Here is a 21,157-nt window from a genome sequence, read left to right as displayed (position 1 = left end):
TGCTACAGACCAGTGAGCTGGAATTGAAACAACCACATTCACACATGAGGAGTTGATCGGATGCCATAGTTAATGGAAAGCTAAAATACAAAGCTTTTAGTCATGTCTAAGTATAAGTATTTTCTTTTAAGTTAAAACTTTTTCATCCTGCTATTAATAATTCTAAAAAAATCATTGAGGTATTATTGAAGTGTGATCAACAAGCTTCTGCTGAAAGTGTCATTGTCAGTAAGCTTGATGGATCGATTATCTTTCCATTGTCCCATCACCCAGAAAGACCCTAGTGCATTTGGTCCCTCAGATCAGATTAATTTTTCCTGCTTGCATACCATGAATGGCATTTGTGTTTGCTCTCTCTTGCCTCACATGATTTTCAGATTCATGCATATTGTTGCGTATATTTCAACTTTGTCTATATTGTTCAGAGGTATCCCTTGCATGGTTATAGCGGTGTTCGGTTTTCCTTTCTTCTTTTGAAGGATTTTTGATTGTTTTGGTTTTTACTTTATAGAGCGACATGTTATATACAAGTCCTTTAGTGTAACATGTCTTCCCCCTGAGTAAATATTTTGTAGTAGAATTTCCCAGAGTGGCTTTGCTATTTACATGTGAACCCGTGTGTTAGAGTGATAGACTCCATGAGCATGGGGCAAATCACATTGGGTGTTCGTTAGAGCCAATATCAGGGATAAAGATTTTAGGGACTTCACAGAGGAGACTGGACACTGGATCCAAAGGAAGAATAGTCTGCTTAGAAACTGAGCACCTCAACAGTGGGTTTCTGGTGGAGGGTGGGAGCCTTTGTTGACGGGCCAGTGTGTGGTTAGCACATGAGGCTGGGCCAGCTGGGCACTGGGGTCAGGGCCTGGCCCAGCGTGCCTTCCTGCTTGCTAATGAGCTCTCTGGAAACCAGCTTCTGTTTTATGAATTACAGGATATTGAAGCCAAAAAAGAAGCACAGAAGGAAAAAGAAATTGATGAACAGGAAGCCAGTGCCTCAACATTTCATAGAAGCAGGACTCCATTGGATAAAGACCTTATTAACACTGGGATCTATGAGTCTTCAGGCAAACAGTGTTTGCCTTTGGTTCAGCTTGTACAGCAGCTTCTTAGGTAAGTAAGATTAATGGTGTTCAGTTTTAAGGGACAATTATTTATTTTCATACTAAGGTAGCAATATCTAGCAAGAATACTGAATAAATATTCTGAGAATTAGCTAGGATAGGCTTTAGGTAAAGAACAGAGTTAAAAATATAGGTTAGTGGAGAGGTTGAGTGAGGAGATTCTAAAGATTTTCATGGAAAAGAAATTGAAAAATTGGAGTATGCAATGAACATATAAGAAGATTTTCATTAATAAGCAGGTAGATGCAAGTAGAAATCATTCCTGTAAGGTTATTTTTTTAATTGGTTGTATCATGGCCTCAATCTGTATGTTATAGATTTATATATTTTTTATTTATTTTTTGAGACAGAGTCTTACTATGTCACCCTCAGTAGAATGCCATGGCATCACAGCTCACAGCAACTTCAAAATCTTGGGTTTCAGCGATTCTCTTGCCTCATCCTCCCAAGTAGCTGGGACTATAGGCTCCTGCCACAATGCCTAGCTATTTTTCTGTTGCAATTGTCGTTGTTGCTTAGCTGGCCGGGGTTAGGTTCAAACCCGCCAGCCTCAGAGTTTGTGGCTGGTGCCATAACCACTGTGCTATGGGCACCAAGCCGTATCTATATTATTTTTAATTTAAAAACTAAAGTAAACGTGGCTGGGCCTTGTGGCTCACACATATAATCCCAGACTCTGGGAAGCTGAGGCAGGTAGATTGCTTGAGCTCATGAGTTTGAGATCAGGCTGAGTAAGAGTGAGACCCTGTCTCTACTAAGAATAGAAGAACTAAGGCAAGAAGAGCTCTTGAGCCCAAGAGTTGGAGGTTACTGTGAGCTATGAGGCCAGGGCTGACTCCACCCAGGGTGACAGCTTGATACTGTTTCTCAAAAAAAAAGAAATATAAAGTAAACGAAAGAATGGTAAGTATTATTTGGGAAGGCCAGATCAGAAGGAAGTAAGAATAAACTAGAAGCTGACCTTGACAAAGGCCAGGGACACTGTCTGCTAGAGCAGCTCATTCAAAAAGAGCGAAAAAATAGGGCAGTGCCTGTGGCTCAAAGGAGTAGGGCGCTGGCCCCATATACTAGAGATGGCGGGTTCAAACCCAGCCCCGGCCAAAAACTGTGAGGGAAAAAAAAAAAAAAAGCGAAAAAATACATTGCAAGGGATCTATTTATGTACGGGATTCGTTAGAAATGAAAAACAATTGAACCTCTAGTTAAAAAAAACTGCTTTCTGGGCAACGCCTGTGGCTCAAAGGAGTAGGGCGCTGGGCCCCATATGCAAGAGACGGCAGGTTCAAACCCAGCTCTGCCAAAAACTGCTTTCTGTAAGCTTAGGCTCCTTGGTGTGATTAGTTTCTGCATGTACTGCTTTCTCTAATGACTGCCTCAGCTGCCAGGCAGAGAGCAGAGGCCCTGGGCAGGGCTGCAGTGCTCAGCTGTGTGGTGGGAGGCACCAGCAGGCCTGCTTTGTGCTGCTAGGAAAACCAGAATTAAGTGCGTATGTGGTGAAAGTTTGAAACTGGATGTTTTAGTGCTAGTCCCAACTTTATTTTGAAAAACTTTTCTCTGAATTTAGTTTTTCAGATCTCATGATTGTTTATCTTCATGGATATTTCACACACTCTGATCTTTAAATTAATAGATTGAAGTGAAGAGGATTGGACTAGTTTAGTCAGTCGTAGTGGAAAGAAATTGGTAGTCGGTTTAGAAAATTTCAGTTGTAATTCCAAGAATAAACTTGGCAGGTGAACCTCCACCCAGCACAGTGATTATGGGCGTGAGAATGTGAGTTAGGTTCACTTTCATGGAGTTAATCAAGGGTCAACACTATATGTGAAACTTGGTAAACGGTCTGTGAAGCTAGTGAATGATGCCCCATGAATATATCAATGTACACAGCTATGATTTAATAATAAAAAAAAAAAAAGGGTCAACACTTAGCACATTGATTATGGGAGTAAGAATAAGATTTAGGTTCCCTTTCATGAGTTAATTAAGGATCCCATGACAACATGGATGTTAAGTGCTTTGTAATTAAAATGTAGAGTTCTGTGCAAAAGTTTTAAAGTGAATGTTTTCCAGAAGTGCTTTTCTAGGTGTCGAGTGCACTTTCCTTCACTGGGGAGGCTGTGTCCTGGTCTGTCAATGTCCCTAGCAGAGGGCTAGTGCTGAGTTTCCTCTGTGGGTCATTTGTTCTCAGGAGGGGAGGCCTTTCTTCCTGGTCCATTAGTTTAGTCAGTGGTAGTGGAAAGAAGTTGGTAGTCGGTTTAGCAAGACCAGCTCTGTTTTACCTGCAGCTGTGTTGGCCTGCCCCGACCCCATCCAGCTGTATACCCGCAGTTGGCTGTGTAGCACTTGAAATGTGTCCAGTGTAGTCAAGATGCTGAATATTTCATCCATTTAATTTTTATCAATTAAAATGAAAATTAAAAACTACATTCAATTATTAGAGAACTTTAAAAGTATGTTTGAAATAACTTGACTGTATCAGTATACTCTTTCAACTGCACATTTTGTGAATTTAAGTGCAGATCAAGTGTTTTCAATGCAGTTTAACTATATGAATGTATCTAACTACATGTATCTAACTACATGTGTAAGATACACAGTGGCTTTTGAAGACTTGGAGTGAAACGCCAGTGTAGAAAGTCTCAATAATTCTTCTTTTGGTTTCATCTTAAATTAAAATATTTTAAATATATTGCTATAAATGTTGTACATTATTATAATTAATGTTATGTGTGTTTTTTCTTTTATTAATGTCATGAATAGAAAATTTTAAATTGCTCCCATTGCTCCACTGCGGCCCTGTCTGTGTGGGACAGCTGTCTGCTGTGTCTTCATCTGCACTGAGTGTGGCTTTTTGGCCATGGTGGTACATGCAGTCCTGTGTAGCACATTGGTTCCACTGCAGATTTATAGTAAACATGAACTTATTAAAAAAATACAAAACGAGAACTTAGGCATAGAAATAAATACTGCCTCACAAAAATTTTGGAAAATAGAAAAAGAAAATTGCATACCCTTTTCACTAACAGCACACCTGTAATCCATAATTTCATTTCTTACATTTTATAAGCATAGATAATGTGTTCCCCTTTGCACAGATAGACATTATTTTCTTACCTTAAGTGTTGGTATTTGAAGGATACTTAATGTGTTGACTTGGCTAATGGAATTGTTGAAAATTAGTATAAGGATGTAAGAGATTTTGAGACATCTCATGCCTTTTTTTCCTTGGAAAACTTGGGTTGAATAAATTGCTGCTTTCCAAAAATAAGCTATGAAACAGATTCAAGAGGAATTTTTTAGTCTTATTTTGGCAAAGAGCCACAGAATATTATTTCTATTTGAAAAGAAAGACCTGTGTAGTTTCTGTAAGTAGTAAACCCTTTAAAATTATGCATTTTAATTATGGCTCTAAATTAAAGGAAATAAGTTAAAAATTATTATTATATTATTGACTTTTGCCCCTTCAGTAGCATAAATGCCAGACTCTAGACTTGTTCCTCTGTTACGATGTTACCAGGTCAGGATGTTGGGTATTGAAGTTGAAAGGTGAGGTGGCAAGCAGTGGAGAGTCCAGTGCATGGCTTTGCTGTGGGGCCAGGCTCAGGTATACTTTTTTCTTAGCAGACCTTTGGGTACAACTTGAGTTGCTGTGGAACTCCCAACTACTGGCTCCTCTGTCTCCTGACCTTGGTCACACTGCTGGTAGTTTCCTAGTGTGAGTCATAGGGGTTGGCCAAATTGACAGCTTTCAGCAAACCTGCTATCACATTATGAATCAAAGAAGTGACGTGAAAAGCATGCCTTTGCCCTTGGTGTGCAGAGATCCCCAGGTGCCAGGCGTCGGCCACCCCAGCCACACATACTTTTGGTGGGAAGGATCTGGAATCCCGTCCTGCTTCAGCTTTTTCTCCTCTGCCAGCTTCCTACCTCCAGTCACGTAGTCCCTTCTCTTTATCCTCATCCTCAGTACCTATGACTAGGCCTGGTTCACCTGTGTGACAACTGGGTTTTATCAGGTATGCCCCCACCCCCTCTAATATGCTTTCACGCTGACAGAAAATGTCCCTTCCTTAAATGTAGACAAGTCGTCATTGTCTTCCTTTTTTTTTTTTTTTTTTTATTAAATCATAGCTGTGTACATTAATGTGATCATGGGGCATCATACACTAGTTTCATAGACCGTTTGACACATTTTCATCACACTGGTTAACATAGCCTTCCTGGCATTTTCTTAGTTATTGTGCTAAGACAGTTACATTCCGCATTTACTAAGTTTCACATCTGGCTCAGCATTGCAGAATCCCGTCCTAGACTCTGGGGATGGGGGTGCCCTGCCCTTCTCTGTTCCTTGTCCTGTTCTCCTGCCCGTGTCCCCTTGAAGACTGCACCAGGAACCAGAACATTACTTCTTCTGATTGCACCTTGCAGGAGCTCTCCTCTCTCACCTGCTGCTGGCTCCTTGCTCACATCACATTGTCATTGGAGTTGAAGCCTATGCCCCTTTGTTGCTGTGTTCTGGGGTGTTTGTGCCTACTCGGGGCTTCCTTGCCATATTCCTCAGCCGGGGGCACCCCCCACATGGCCCAACCCAGCTCTGCCCTTGAGTAGGTGCTCAAGGTAGACTTGAAGGGCAGGGACAGCAACCCGGAAAGTCTTGTCTTTAAGAATAGCATCATGTTTGTATTTGAAGTGCGGCTTTGGACAGAAGACAATGACATAATTGTCTTTTCTTCTAGAGGTTTGTACAGAAGTATTTCTTTCCAAGCAGGATCCTTTCTCATGTTGGGTCACTTTGCACAGTGCTCTGGGAGCACATTATAGCACAGAGCATCTCCTGTCACTGTGTGGTTTGAGGATGACATAGGTTTGAGGATGAAGCCAGCAGCAGCCACCTCATACAGACCTGTGATGCTCCTTCATGTTAGCATTTACCCTTGCCTCTTCTTGTTTAATTTTTCAATCCTCCTTTTCCTCCATAGAAACATTGCTTCTCAGACTGTAGCGAGACTGAAAGATGTTGCTCGCCGGATTTCATCATGTCTGGACTTTGAACAACACAGCCGTGAAAGATCTGCTTCACTGGATTTGCTACTTCGTTTTCAGCGTTTACTGATCAGTAAACTTTATCCAGGAGAAAGTGTTGGTCAGACTTCAGATATTTCTAGTAAGTTTCTTAACATGTGTTTTCCAGGTATTTAGAACTTTTCGATGTAAGCTTTTTGATGTGTCGATTCTGTGTTTCAAGATGTGTGTGGTTCTTATACTATGAAATGCAGTGAATTGGGGGCTTCGTTTTGGTTAAATATTTCTTTATTATACTCATCAATATTGTTAATTTTGTTGTCTTAACATTTAACTTGTTAAGCCATCAGAAATGGGTGTGTTGGGTGGTCTCACAGAGGATCTGTCACATCTGCATGTGTTAGTGATGGAGTGTTGGACACTGACGTGGGGACTGAGCAGTGATAGACTGTTCACATGGCACACTGGGGCCAGCTGGGTGTAGGGGAGGAAGATGGAGTTTCAGCTAAAGGTCCACTTAATTACTGTTAGACATTGGACTAAGTCTTCTGGGGCCAGAGACTTCTCACCTGCAGAATTGAGAGAGCAATGAGGTGGAAATAGGGCAGTGTGTAAGTGCTCTGGCCGAGCGTGCACCAGAGAGGGAGCGGTGCCCTGCCAGCACCCATGGCGGAGGCTGCCTCTCCACCAAGGAGCTTTCTCTGCGAAGCATGGGAAGGCCTACTGCTTTTGTTAATATTTTTTTGAGACAGAATCTCACTAGGTAGAGTGCCGTGGTGTCGCAGCTCACAACAACCTCACAACAACTCTTGGGCCTAAGTGATTCTCTTGGCTCAGCCTCCCAAGTAGCTGGAACTACAGGTGCCTGCCACAACACCTGGCTATTTTTTTGTTGGAATTATCATTGCTGTTTGGCAGGCCCGGGCCAGGCTTGAACCCACCAGCTCACTGAGCTACAGGTGCCAAGCCTGTTTTTGTTAATATTTTTATAGCTAGTTTTTTCTAAAGTAACTCAATTACCTCCTGAAAAGAGTTACACAATTATTGATGGAAACTTTATATTTAAACAGGTGAGTTTTAGTCTGAAAGAGGTGATTGTCTTGAAGGCATAAAGTCACAAGGACTGAAAAGCTATTAAGAGCCATATAGGCAGAAAATCAAAGATTTTTTGAAACTGAAAAAATGTTTAGATTTGTTTATTGGGAATAATCTATAAGCTTTAAGAAAACAAACACTTGTGTACTATATGTGAAATTAAAAAAATTTAGAACCAGTGGGCGACATCTGTGGCTAAGTAGGTAGGGTGCCAGTACCATATACTGAGGGTGGCGAGTTCAAACCTGGCCCCGGCCAAACTGCAACAAAAAAAATAGCTGGGCATTGTGGCGGGCGCCTGTAGTCCCAGCTACTCGGGAGGCTGAGGCAGGAGAATCGCCTAAGCCCAGGAGCTGGAGGTTGCTGTGAACTGTGATGCCACGGCGCTCTACCCAGGGAGGTAAGTTAGACTTTGTTGCTACAAAAAAAAAAAAAATTAGAGCCAGGTGTGGTAGGTAGTGCACGCCTTTAGTCCTAGCTACTTAGCAGGTAGGAGGATTGCTGAGTCTAGGAGTTTGAGTCCATCCTGGGCAACATGGCAAGACCATGTTAAAAAAAAAAAAAAAACAACCCTGTAGGGCAGCACCTGTGGCTCATATAATGGAGGTGGTGGGTTCAAACCCAGTCCCAGCCAAAAAAACCCTGTAAATTAGGACTTCTGTATTTATATATCCAGGTACCTGGGTATGTAGTTCAGAATATAAAATATGTCACTATTTTTCAAAAAACATTCACTATTTTTTAAGTTATGTGATGTAGGAAGAGCCAGGTCCTAAGGTTTAGTAGAGAAAATTATTCCAGGTGGAGAATGTGTAAAGGGAGCATATGGGAGGGGTAGAGAGCCTCACAGAATAAATTTTTAATAGTGAAAATGAAATTTTCGACAATCTTTCTTCAAGGCCCTGAGCTAATGGGTGTGGGCTCCTTGCTAAAGAAGTACACAGCTCTTCTGTGCACACACATCGGGGACATACTGCCTGTGGCAGCAAGCGTTGCTTCCACCAGCTGGCGGCACTTTGCAGAGGTGGCCTGCATTGTGGAAGGAGACTTCACTGGTATCTTTCTTATTTCTTGCCTATGGACTTAATGTTTATTTGGGGAGATTGATGAAAGCTGAAATGTACCCTTTCCTAATAAATCTGCCTGCATTTACTCTATCAATTTTCTTGTCATCCTGCTGTTTTTCCTTTAGTTTTGTTAGTTACTGGCAATTCTGTATGTCATCAGTTGTGGAACTCATAGTACTGTAAATATAATTGGTGATTTAGATTTATATATACTTTATTAGTACTTCAATGATGAGGTCCAGGGTAATTGTCTACTTTTATTTTGATGACATAAGAATTAGTTGCCCCCTTTGGGACCTTAATAAAGTTACCTAATAATTGTTACGTAATACTTTTTAAAATTAATTTTTTGGGGCTAGGTCCAGTGGCTCACACCTGTAATCTTAACACTTTGGGAGGCTGAAGTGGGTGGATCCCTTAAGAGCATCCTGATCTCTATTCCCAGCTATCTGGGAGGCTGAAGCAAAAAGATGGCTTGAGACCAGGAGTTTGAGGTTGCCATGAGCTAGGACAACACCACACATCACTCTTGCCAGGGCAACAAAGTGAGACTGTGTCTTAAAAAAAAAACATGAAGTTAATTTTTTGATGTTAGAGTATTATTTTTGAGTGTTTCTTTCTGGTAGTAAACATAACAATAAACCTTTAGTTGGCAGCGCTGTAGTTCCTTGGGTAGGGTGCCAGCCACATACACTGAGGCTGGCGGGTTGGAACCTGGCCCTGGCCTGCTAAAACAACAATGACAACTGCAACAACAAAAACAAGAAAATAGCCAGGTGTTGTGGCATGCACCTGTAGTTCCAGATACTTGGGAGGCTGAGGCAAGAGAATCACTTAACCCTGAGAGTTTGAGGTTGCTGTGAGCTGTGATGCTACGGCACTCTATGGAGGGCAACAGAGTAAGACTCTGTCTCAAAAACAAAACAAAAAAATTTAGTTTTCTGGGTTTTTTTTGTTTGTTTGTTTTTTGAGACAGTTTCACTGTGTTGCCCTTGGTAGAGTGCTGTAGTATCACAGCTCACAGCAACCTCAAACTCTTGGGCTTAAATGATTCTCTTGCCTCAGCCTCCCAATTATCTGGGCCTACAGGTGCTCACTCACCACAGCGTGATTATCTGGGCCTACAGGTATCTGGGCTCACTCACCATACCACATGGCTATTTTTTGGTTGCAGTTATCGTTGTTTAGCAGGCCTGGGGTGGCTCAAACCTGACAGCCTGAGTGTATGTGGTTGGAGCCCTTATTCACTGAGCTATGAGCGCTGAGCCAAAAAAAATTTAGTTTTCTGAATAAAAGTTCATAGTTCTGTGTTTGAAACAGTGTTTTGTGGAAAATATTTTTATAGTTCCAAAGATTTCTGTTTGATAGCTATCCCTGTTTCAAAAAAAGAGTAGAGATAATCCTTATTTTGTGACTTATTAAAATGTAAACATAGGGGAAATTATTAGTGGCTTATATAGGATAAACACTTTTATTTAAATCTTAGTTTTTTTTGTTTTTTTTTTTCCCCTTTTAAAATATAGGTGTTCTCCTTCCAGAACTGGTGGTTTCTATAGTGCTTCTGCTCAGTAAAAATGCTGGGCTCATGCAGGAAGCTGGTGCTGTTCCTCTGCTGGGCGGCCTGTTAGAGCATCTGGACCGGTTCAACCACCTGGCACCAGGGAAGGAGCGGGACGACCATGAAGAGTTAGCCTGGCCTGGCATAATGGGTATGCTGTTTTCGCTTATAGGACTTAAAGTTGAGGGAAATTTGGTCTTTGTCTGATCTGTTGTTGCCTTTCTGTTTGAAAGAATATTTTACAAAGGAAAACCAATTACTTGCCATGTCCACTGAGGAAAGTGGAAAATGAAGATAGTCCAAATCAGATCTTTGGGCTGTGTTTAAGGAATATTTTCTGTTGGTAGTTGTTAAATCCTGAAAAGGACGTTTTAGAAAGTTCTGGGAAACCCTTTCCTGGGAGATGTCTCTAGAAGGTATTATTGGGGTGGTTTATAAACAGTCAGCTCAGGAGGCATAAATTAATGCAGGAAGACTTTACAAAGTCATCTTTGCTATTTGATGTTAATGAGGTAGGGAATTCTTGGAGTCAGCTGAGCATATCCCATTACTGTTTGTAATGCATGTCGAACTGAGGTGAGACTCATCTTCTCAAAATGTTGAGCTCCGGCATTCTTGAATCTAAGTCATTACTGAAAGAGGAAAACAGTGGTGCCCAGAATGAGGTCCCAGAGGAGATAGATAGTAAGGCCAGGTTTATTGAAAGGGGAAGGCGACCTACATGGGCAATGCAAAGATGGAGCCTGTGCCCTGGGTGCAGGTAGAGACCCTTTTCATATAGTGCTAAAGACCCGGACTGGTGGTTGACTGGAGCTGTCTGCTGCCTCCCTTGTCACCTCAGTTGTCTGAGAACTTAGTCTGGTTGTACCTAGACCTGGCTCAGCTGATCCGCCTATCTGAGGGTCCTAGAGCATTTTGCCCCAACTGCCATTCAGATGTGAGTGAGATTTCTAAACAGCTTCACACAGAGCCCCCAGGCTCAGTTCTTTTCCTTGCTCCAAACTGCTGATGTCCTCACATCCCCCTGGTTCCTTTCTTCACTCCTTTGTCAGTTTGAACCTAATTAGAGGGCTTTGTCACAGTGCTGTGCTCTCTTCTGGGGCCTGTTTGGTTTTTCGTTTCTCACTTCAGGCCCACCACTGAATCCCAATTTAGGCTTCTTGTGTGTCTAACTAGAAGGACCCCAAACTGTTTCATTTTTCCTTTTTTGTTTTTGCTTCAAACCCAAAGCTAGATCTTCTTTTAGGCTTTTTAAGGTCCTATGGACCTTAAGTTCTCTGAGAAAAAACAGGGACACCTGGCCTTTCTCAGTCTTTCTTCGTTTTTGGCTCCTGGGTTTTGGGAAACAAGGGATGCCTTTTTTCTACCCAGATAGGAGAAGGACATGACATCTGAGACATGGGAGCTGACCCTTTCAGCCCCCTGAACAGAGACTCTCCTTCAATCTGAATACAAATTTGAAAACAGGACCTTTAATTTCAATATCTTAAAGACTTAAATAATTTCTTCCAAGAAAAAAAAAGGCAGATGGACTGAAATCATCTATCTTCAGGCCTTTCTCTTCCTCTGCTCCTACGCACCAAGATCTTTGTAACACAGAGACCTAAAACAAGTGTTAGCAATTGTCCTGAGGAGAACAGTCTTAGGGGCTTGGCGCCTGTAGCTCAGTGGCTAGGGAGCCAGCCACATACACCAGAGCTGGCAGGTTCGAAAACAGCCCTGGCCTGCCAAACAATGAAAACAACCAAAAAAAAAAAAAAAAAAAAAAACATAGCCAGGTGTTGTGGCAGTCTCCTATAGTCCCAGCTACTTGGGAAGCTGAGGCAAGAGAATTGCTTAAGCCCAAGACTTTGAGGTTGCTGTGAGCTGTCACTCCATGGCACTCTTCCGAGGGTGACATAGTAAGACTTCATTTCAAAAAAATAAAGAAAATAGTCTTAGGATATTTAACATAGATATTATAATTTTTATTAAACGAGATGAGTTTATTAATCCATAGCCTAAATGAAGCATTTTGAAATTCACTATGTGCTACTTGGTCACATACACTCAAGAAGCATTACTTTTTGTCTAATATAGTACTCTTAGAGCTATGCTTTATTTAAAGATGGAGGCTATTTAGTGCACATTGATTTGAATATTGACCTTTCAGATAGGAGTTAACTTTACTGTCCTCTGATATCTGTAAAGATATAGGAGTTATTTTTATTTTCCTCTGATATCTGTAAAGATGTTTTTATTTCTACTCATATCACATCAATTAATATTCAAGATTTCTAGGGTTGGCGCCTGTGGCTCAAAAGGATAGGGTGCTAGCCTCATATGCTGGAGGTGGCAGGTTCATACCCAGCCCTGGCCAAAAATTGCAAAAAAAAAAAAAAAAGAGAAAGATTTCTATGTTCTCTATTACATCAAATAATATTCAGGACTCGTAATTTGAGGATTAAACTACATCAGTATTTGCTTTTGAGTATTTTTTTGTGTGTGAGACAGTCTCACTCTGTCACCCTGAGTAGAATGCCATGGCGTTTTCATTGACAGCAACCTCCAACTTTTGGACTCAAACAATACTCTGGCCTCAGCCTCCCAAGTAGCTGGGACTACAGGCACCTGCCACATCTTGGCTATTTTTTTTTGTTGCAGTTGTCATTGCTGTTTAGCTGGCCCAGGCCAGGTTTGAACCCGCCAGCCTGGGTGTATGTGGCCAGTGCCCTACCCGCTAAGCTATGGGCGCCACCTGTCCTGACCACTTTTGAATAATTGTAAATATTTTCAGTACAAAGCATCCATGAATATATTAATAATTATACCTATCAAAACATAGAAGTTACTGCTCTTTTGAAAAATAAAATCAAATTATGTGATCTTCACATTTTTCTCTACAGTGAATACACGAAGTTAATGTAAAGTCTAGAAATGTCCTTTAGTTTTTACTTGTGTGAATCCTTTGAGGTACTTACAGTTAAGTTTTAATTAAATACTTCCACACATTTGTTGTCTGGTAAATGTTTTTCTTTGTATGAACTCCCTGGTGATGTCCAAGTTGTATATTTGTAATAAAACTCTTTTTACTTGTATTACATCTGTAGGGTTTCTGCAATATAAATTTTCGGATATTTTTACATTTGTAGGGTTTCTCTTCCTGTCTGTCTAAAGCCTGAACATTAAGTAAAGAATATGCCAGTCTTTACATATTTATGGTTTCTTTGTGGTATATATTTTCTAATGTTGAATAAACCTTGAAAAACAGTTAAAAGTTTTGCTACATTCTTCAAATTTTTAGCATTTCTCCTCAGTATTATGGATTTTTTGATGTTGAGAAAGATGTGACAAGGCTTTGCCAAATTATTTACATTAGTATTTTTTTTCTTTAGTATGTATTTTCTGATGTCTATGAAAGCGAAAATGAGAAGTAAAGGCTTTCCCACATTTGCAGGATTTTGCTCCAGTGTGAATTCTCTGATGTTATCAAAGTATTGAGCCCCATTTAAAGGCTTTGCCACATTCTTCACATTTGTAGGGTTTCTCTCCAGTATGAATTCTCTGATGCTATGTAAGGCTTGAAGTATGGTTAAAGCCTTTGCCACATTGTTCACATTTGTAGGATTTCTCTCCAGTATGAATTCTCTGATGTTTTGTAAAGTGTGAGCCCCATTTAAAGTCCTTGCCACATTCTTCACATTTATAGGGTTTCTCTCCAGTATTTATTCTCTGATGTTGTGTAAGGTTTGAGCACTAGTTAAATAAAGGCTTTGTCACATTCTTAACATTTGTAGAGTTTCAGTCTGGTGTGAATTATCTGATGTCGTCTAAGGTTTCTGCGCTGGTTAAATGCTTTGCCATATTCTTCATATTTGTCAGGTTTCTCTCCAGTATGAATTCTTTGATGTTTTGTAAGGTCTGAGCCCCATTTAAAGGCTTTGCTACATTCTTCACATTTGTAGGGTTTCTCTCTAGTATGAATTCTCTATGTTGTATGAGGTTTGAGCAACCATTAAAGGCTTTGCTACATTCTTCATATTTGTAAGGTTTCTCTCCATTATAAATTACATGATGTTTTATAAGGGTTGAATACTGGATAACGGCCTTGCCACATTTTTTTAAATTTGTACCGTTTCTCTCAGGTATGAATTTTGCTGTGACTACTAAGGTTTAAGCAGAATTTAAAGGCTTTGCCACATTTTTCACATTTCTAGGGTTTCACTCCTGTGTGAATTCTCTGATGTTTTGTAAGATTTGAGCACTGGTTCAAGGCTTTGCCACATTCTTCATGTATGTAGGGTTTCTCTTCAGTATGAGTTCTCTAATGTTTTATAAGTGTTAAGCCCCATTTAAAGGCTTTACCACATTATTCACATTTGTAAGGTTTCTCTCTAGTGTTAGTCCTCTGATATTCTTTGTCTAAGATTTGAAAAATGATTAAAGGCTTTGCCACATTCTTTACATTTCTAGGAGTTTTCTCAACTATGAACTATATTATTTTGTTGTACCTGTGAGTGGAATTATAGAGAAACATCAGCGTACTGAGCTTGAATTAAGCCAGGATCCTTTATTAGGCTGGCCTGTTAAGAGTAGGCTCACACCACAGTCTCGTGACCACCTTAAAGTGGGGGGGGGGGTGCAGTGTTTTTACAGGGCACTTCAAGTGGGGGATGGGAAGCTCTAGCATAAACACACTTATACAGAAGCCAATATCTGCCAGATTAGAATTATAGGGAAGGGTCTCTTACACATCTAAAAACTGCTCACAGACAGACCAGGCAGACTTGTGACAGTATTGTGGTTTTTGCAAGATTTTTTCAGTTCTCACAGAATTCTGCAGCTCTCAGCTAAATTTCCTTCCTGTTTCTGCAGCGTTGCTGCTTGCTGGTTCCACTTGCTCAAAAGGGATGGAGTTAGGGCATCACAATTTTTTAGATTGGATGACTACTCCAAGGCATTCTTGCATTTATTATGTCTGTATGAGTTTTTTCCATTATCTCTGTATGAATTCCCTGAGTTTTAGAATGTTTCCCTGACTGGGGAAAAGCTTCCACAATTCAGCACACTTAATAGAAATATTCTTGGTTATGGACATCATCATGGGTAGGTAATAAGCTTTAAACATTGATGAAGGACTTTCTCACATTGTTTACATTTATACTAAATCTCTGGATATTGAGCTTTTTAGAGATTTTATAGAGCATGAGACTTGATTCAAGGTCTTTTCAAGTTTATTGCATTCATAATTTCTCTCATCAGCATAATCACCTAGGTAATTATTTAAGTAAAATTCTGTAAAAAGGATATCAAAATTTTATTGATTATGTAATGCTTTTTCTAATTATTAATTCCCTGATAATGATTAAGCAACGATGACCGGAAAAACATCTTAGCATACTAATCCCAGTTGTAGATTTTGGCATGTCGGTTGGTGGAAGGATAACAATGTTTTATTGAATGCCTCATCAGTTTGACGACATTCATAAATATGCTCTTCAATTTTAAATCTCTTCTTTTCAGAAACATTTGGCTGAACACATAATCCAAACATATGCCCAGAGGCCTGAGTTTCTCTGGGGTTTTGAAAAGACTGGTCATTGCTTCCTGTAATAGGGGGTGCCGCAGAGACCAGTTTCTATATTTCTCTAACATCACATCTCTACATAAGTTCCACTGAGCAGGGTTCGAGTATTCCCACTCTTCTGGAGTAAATTCTGTGGTGACATCCCTAAACATCCACGGTTCTATTTCTTGGCTTTCATGTTGTCTCAGCATCCTCCTTTCAGATTTTTCAGTACTTGTAGGTCATTAGGATGCAGAGAATGTGGCAGCATACTCAGAATTTACACAGCGAAGGAGAAACCAAATTTTCTTCCCGATTTTGTAATTTTTCAATAGTTAATACTTTCAGCACATTCTTTTCTTTTTGTTTAACAGTGAACTTAAATTTTTTTTGTTACTTTTGTCTCTATATGAAATATGCTTTAGGGTATTAACTTGATTAGTAGGTTACTCATATTAAGGTCCTTTTTTAATTGTGAAGTATAACACATGCACAAAAGTACCCAAAGCAGCTCTGTGATTAATCTCACACACGCGCACACACACACACACCCCGTATTATCTCCACCCGGGCTAAAGAATGGGTCTTAGCCTCCCAAAACACAGCCGCCATCTCCCCAGAAGGTGTCTCTGTGAGGTCATTGGCACCTTCTTTCTCACTGTGTGCCTCTGAACAGATTTGCTTTTCTCTGCTCTTGGACTTCCTGTAAGTGGAATTACACAGCATGTACCCACCAGTGATTGGGGTCTGGCTTCTTTCTTGCTGCATTAGGTTTCTGAGTTTCATTCCATTAGTGAATTCTTTCATTTTTATTGCTATGTACATAGTATGCTACTGTTGGAATATACTACAATTTATTCATTCTACTTTTGTTGGAAATACAGGTGGTTTCCAGGAGTAGGTTAGGGTAAATACTTGGCTTTAAACATTCTTAGGTCTGTTTCTTGGTGGAGTTGCTGCTTTGTAGAGGATGCTTCCATACGAAATGCTCCTTTAGTCATGACTTGTCCGGATAATCATTTCCACTGCAAACTGTGGGAATTCTCACTTGTCCCCACAAGACCCACTCTCCATGATTGGCACTTCCTGTTGCAGCCATTCTGGTGGATGGACATTGGAATCTCACTGTGGTTGCAGTGAGCATTTCCTTGATTATTAGTGTGGTTTAATACCTTTTCATGTGTGCATTGACCAGTGGATATTCTCTTTTGTAAAATTTCAGTTCAGATTTTTTTTTTTGAGACAGAGTCTCACTATGTTGTCCTTGGTAGAGTGCCGTGGCATCACAGCTCACAGCAACCTCAAACTCTTGGGCTGAAGCAATTCTGTTGCCTCAGCCTCCCAAGTAGATGGGACTACAGGAGTCCACCACAACGCCCAGCTATTATTGTTGTTGTTGTTGTTGTTGTTGCAGTTGTCATTGTTTAGCTGGCCCAGGCCCGGCTTGAACCTGCCAGCCTCGGTGGCTGGAGCCATAACCCCTGTGCTACTGGCACCAAGTTGCCAGTTCAAACTTTATGCCCATTTTTCTATAGGGTTATCTTTTTTCTTTTTAATGATCGATAGGAGTGTTATTGTATATTTGAGCTAAAAGCCTTCAGCTTTTGCTTTTTGTAGAGACTTTTCTCTTATTCTGGCCTGTATATTCTCTCTCTCTCTCTCTCTTTTTTTTTTATGAAGTCATAGCTGTGTACGTTAATGCAATCATGGGGTGCAATGTGCTGGTTTTATGTATAATCTGAAATATTTTCATCAAACTGGTTAACATAGGCTTCACAGCACTCTCTTAGTTATTGTGTTAAGATGTATATTCTCTTAATATGCTTCCTTATAAGTAGAAGTTAGTTAATACAATGAAACGGAATTTCGGTTTCTTTTTTTTGGGGCTGGGTCTGTGTTTTAACTCACCACCACCGGTATATGGGGTCGGCGCGCTACTCCTTTGAGTCACATGCGCTGCCCAAATTTGTTCATCTTTTTGTGGTGGTTCATTTTGTGTCCTCAGAAATCTTTTCCCTTAGAGTCTAACAGTTCTCTTTATAGAGGTCCTTCACCTCTTCTGTTATGTATATTGCTAAGTATTTCATTTTCTTTGAAGCTACTGTGAAGGGAATTGTGTCCTTGATTACCTTCTCATCTTGGCTGTTATTGACATATACAAAGGCTACTGTTTTGTGGACATTGATTTTATATCCTGAGATGTTACTGTATATTTTGATCACTTCTAGGAGTCTTGTGGTTGAGTCTCTGGTATTTTCTAAGTATAAGATCATATCATCAGGATAGAGGGAGAGTTTGATGTCCTCTGCCCACATGTCAGTGCCCTTAATCTTCTCTTACCTGCAATCCTAAGAAATAGCAGAAAACATTAACAAATGGAAGAACACGGCTCGGCACCTATGGCTCAAATGGCTAAGGTGCCAGCCACATACACCTGAGCTAGCAGGTTCGAATCCAGCCTGGGCCTGCCAAACAGCAATGCCAGCTGCAACCAAAAAATAGCCAGGCATTGTGGCAGGCACCTGTAGTCCCAGCTACTTGGGATGCTGAGGTAGGAGAATAGCTTGAGCCTAGGAGTTGGAGGTTGCTGTGAGCTGTGATGCCACGGCATTCCACCCAGGGTGACAGCTTGAGGCTCTGTCTCAAAAAAAAAAAACCCCCCACAAATGGAAGAACATACTCTGCTCTTGACTGGGAATAATCAACATTGCTAAAATGTCTATACCACCCAAAGTGATGTGTAGATTTAATGCAATCTCCATTAAAATACCAACATTATACTTTGAAAACCTAGAACAAATAGTTCTTTATTTTGTATGGAACCAGAAAAAAAACCCATATGGCCAAGACAATTTTCTGTAATGAAAACAAAGCTTGGAGGCATCACCTTGCCAGACTTCAGGCAGTATTACAAGTCCACAGTGGTCAGAACAGCATGGTACTGGCATTAAAATAGAGACACAAATGTATGGAACAAAATAGAAAACCTAGAGATGAAATCAGTCTAGCATCACTATCTGATCGTCGATAAACCAAAGAAAAGCATACACTAGGGGAAAGAATCGATACCACATGTAAATGGTGTTGGGAGAACTCGGTAACCACATGTAAAAGCCTGAAACTGGACCTGCACCTTTCACCACTTTTTAAATTGACTCAAGATGGATAAAAGATTTAAATCCAAGACATAAAATGATAAAAATCCTAGAAGAAAGTGTGGGAAAAACTCTTAAGGATGTCAGTCTGGGAAAGATTTTATGAAGAAGACTTCAGTGGCAATTGCAAGAACAATAAAAATAAACAAATGGGACTTATTAAACTGAGAAGCTTCTGCATAACTGAAGATACAGTAAGTAAAGCAAAAAGACAACCTTCAGAATGAGAAAAGACATTTGCATATTTCAAATTTAATGAAGGCTTCATATGTAGAATTTACAGAGAACTCAAATTAGTCAAAAAAAAGAGCAAATAATATTATCTGTCACTAGGCAAGAGACATGAATAGACCCTTCTCTGAAGAACAGATGAATAGCTAATAAACATAATGAAAATATGCTCATCGTCCCTAATCATCAGAGAAATGCAAATCAAAGTGACCACGATATATCACCCAACTCCAGTGAGAATGGCCCACATCACAAAGTCTCACAGCTGCAGATGCTGGCGTGGATGTGAAGAGAAGAGAACATTTTTACACGGCTGGTGGAACTGCAAACTAAACAGCCTGTTTGGAAGGAAGTATAGAGAATCTTCAAAGAACTCAAATTAGACCTTCCATTTGATCCTGCAATCCCATTACTAGGCATCTACCCAGAAGAAAAAAAATCATTTTATCATAAGGATGTTTGCACTAAACTGTTTATTGCAGCTCAGTTTACAGTTGCAAAATTGTGGAATATGTGTACCATGGAATACTATTCAGCCACAAGAGCAATGATTGTATCTTTTGTGTTAACCTGGATGAAGTTGAAACACATTCTTCTTAGTAAAATATAAGAATTGGAAAAGTAAGAATCCAAGTACTCAATAAGAAGCCAATAGATGATATAATACATTCCCAAATAAGAAAAACTCAAGTCAATTCAAGTTTGGGGAGAGGGAAGACGGGAGAGAAGAGGAGGGCAGGGGATGGGTGAGCTCCCACTTACTGGGCATAAAGTAAGGGTGTATGGCACAACAAGAGGGACTCTACCTAACAAATGAAAACATTGTAACCTAGTTGTTTGTACCCTCATTTAACCGGAAATAAAAAAATATATATAGTTGAACCTATAAAGAATTTAAAATATTAAAATGTTTTAAAGGGGGAAGCCTTTCCCTGCCTCTGCTTTTTCCTTGTTGGGACAATGGGGGCCATTCATTGTCTATGGTGAATGTCTAAGGTGTAAGCCTATACCTTGCTCTTTCTCTGTAAACCTTTTTCTTTCTCAGTAAATCTTCTTTTTCAAATTTTCTTCCATATTTTACAAGTTTTATCATACTGTCTTTCCCATTTAAAGCTACTGTACACTTGAACTTGATTTTTTGCATGTTGTAAGGTATGGGTCACATGTCATTTTCATGGTAGGGTTTCTGATCATAAAGTCTTAGTGTCAGCACCTTTGAGTGAAAAGACCATACTTGGTTACTCTTCTGTAGTGCTGCCTTCGTCTCAGTCAGGTGACTCTCTGTACCTGTCTCTGTTCTGATCTCACAGCCTTTCCCCTCTTGTTGCACTTACTAAGACTTCTAGTGCTTTTCTGAGTAGAAATAGTGACAGGAAATCTTTGTCTTTTTCCTAGTAGCTGAGGGAAAGCTTTCCAGATTTCATACATGAAGGATGATGTTTGTGAGTAGGAATCTCTTAGTAGGTATTTTTGAATATTAAGGATGTTTCCTTCTATTTGTGCTTTGTGATGTGGTTTCAGTTATGATTTATTTATTTATTTATTTTTGAGACAGAGTCTTAAGCTTTTGCCCTGCGAGAGTGCCATGGTGTCAAACTCTTGGGCTTAAGTGATCCTCTTGCCTCAGTTTTTCTAATTTTAGTAGAGGTGGGCTTTTGCTTAGGCTGTTCTTGAACTTGTTCTCCAGAAGTCTACCTGCCTCAACCTCCCAGAATGCTAAGATTACATGCCTGAGCCACCGCACCCAGCTATGATTTGATGTTTAATTTCATCAAAAGATTTTTCTGCATTTCCTGATGACATAATTTTTTTCTATTAATAGGTGAATTATTGACTTTTCAAATGGTATATCAGCCTTCTATCTCTGGAATAAAGCTGCCTAGTCGTAATATATTTGTTATATTAATACATATTGCTGGTCTTAGTTTCCCTTTTATTTATTTATTTTTTTGAGATAGTCTGACTCTGTTGCCCAGGCTAGAGTATTATAGCCTCAGCATAGCTCATAGGAACCTCAAACTCCTGGGCTCAAGCAGTTCTCCTGCTTCAGCCTCCCAAGTAGCTGAGAGTATAGGTGCCCACCACAATTTCTGAGTAATTTTTCTATTTTTAGTAGTGACTGAGTCTTGCTCTTGCTCAAGCTGGTCTCAAACTCCTGAGCTCGAGCTTGGTTGTTCAGACTGGTTGGATTACAGGTGTGAGCCACCATACCTGGCCTGGTTTGCTCTTTTTTTAAAAACAATTTTGCATCTATGTTTGTCATTTTTCTATAATTTTTTCTATAACCTGTTATTTTCTTCTTTTTTTATTTTTGGCCGGGGCTGGGTTTGAACCCGCAATCTCCAGCATATGGGGCCAGC

General features: G+C 40.1%; 1 protein-coding gene across 11 annotated transcripts in view; it reads left to right on the top strand.

The window, feature by feature from the left end:
* The window catches only part of HERC2 (HECT and RLD domain containing E3 ubiquitin protein ligase 2), a 275,737-nt gene that overhangs the window by 135,700 nt on the left and 118,880 nt on the right, over window positions 1–21,157 (top strand). For all 11 annotated transcript variants that reach the window (XM_053582031.1, XM_053582025.1, XM_053582027.1 and 8 more), the window contains 4 exons: window positions 935–1,113; window positions 6,104–6,288; window positions 8,141–8,296; window positions 9,832–10,017. In XM_053582031.1, coding sequence (XP_053438006.1) covers window positions 935–1,113; window positions 6,104–6,288; window positions 8,141–8,296; window positions 9,832–10,017 — 706 coding nt within the window. The remainder of the gene's footprint in view (window positions 1–934; window positions 1,114–6,103; window positions 6,289–8,140; window positions 8,297–9,831; window positions 10,018–21,157) is intronic.

Source organism: Nycticebus coucang, chromosome 2 (genome assembly GCF_027406575.1).
Source record: "Nycticebus coucang isolate mNycCou1 chromosome 2, mNycCou1.pri, whole genome shotgun sequence".
Classification (NCBI taxonomy): domain Eukaryota; kingdom Metazoa; phylum Chordata; class Mammalia; order Primates; family Lorisidae; genus Nycticebus; species Nycticebus coucang.
The sequence above is the reverse complement of the archived record's forward strand: the minus strand, read 5'-3'. Positions and strand labels throughout refer to the sequence as shown.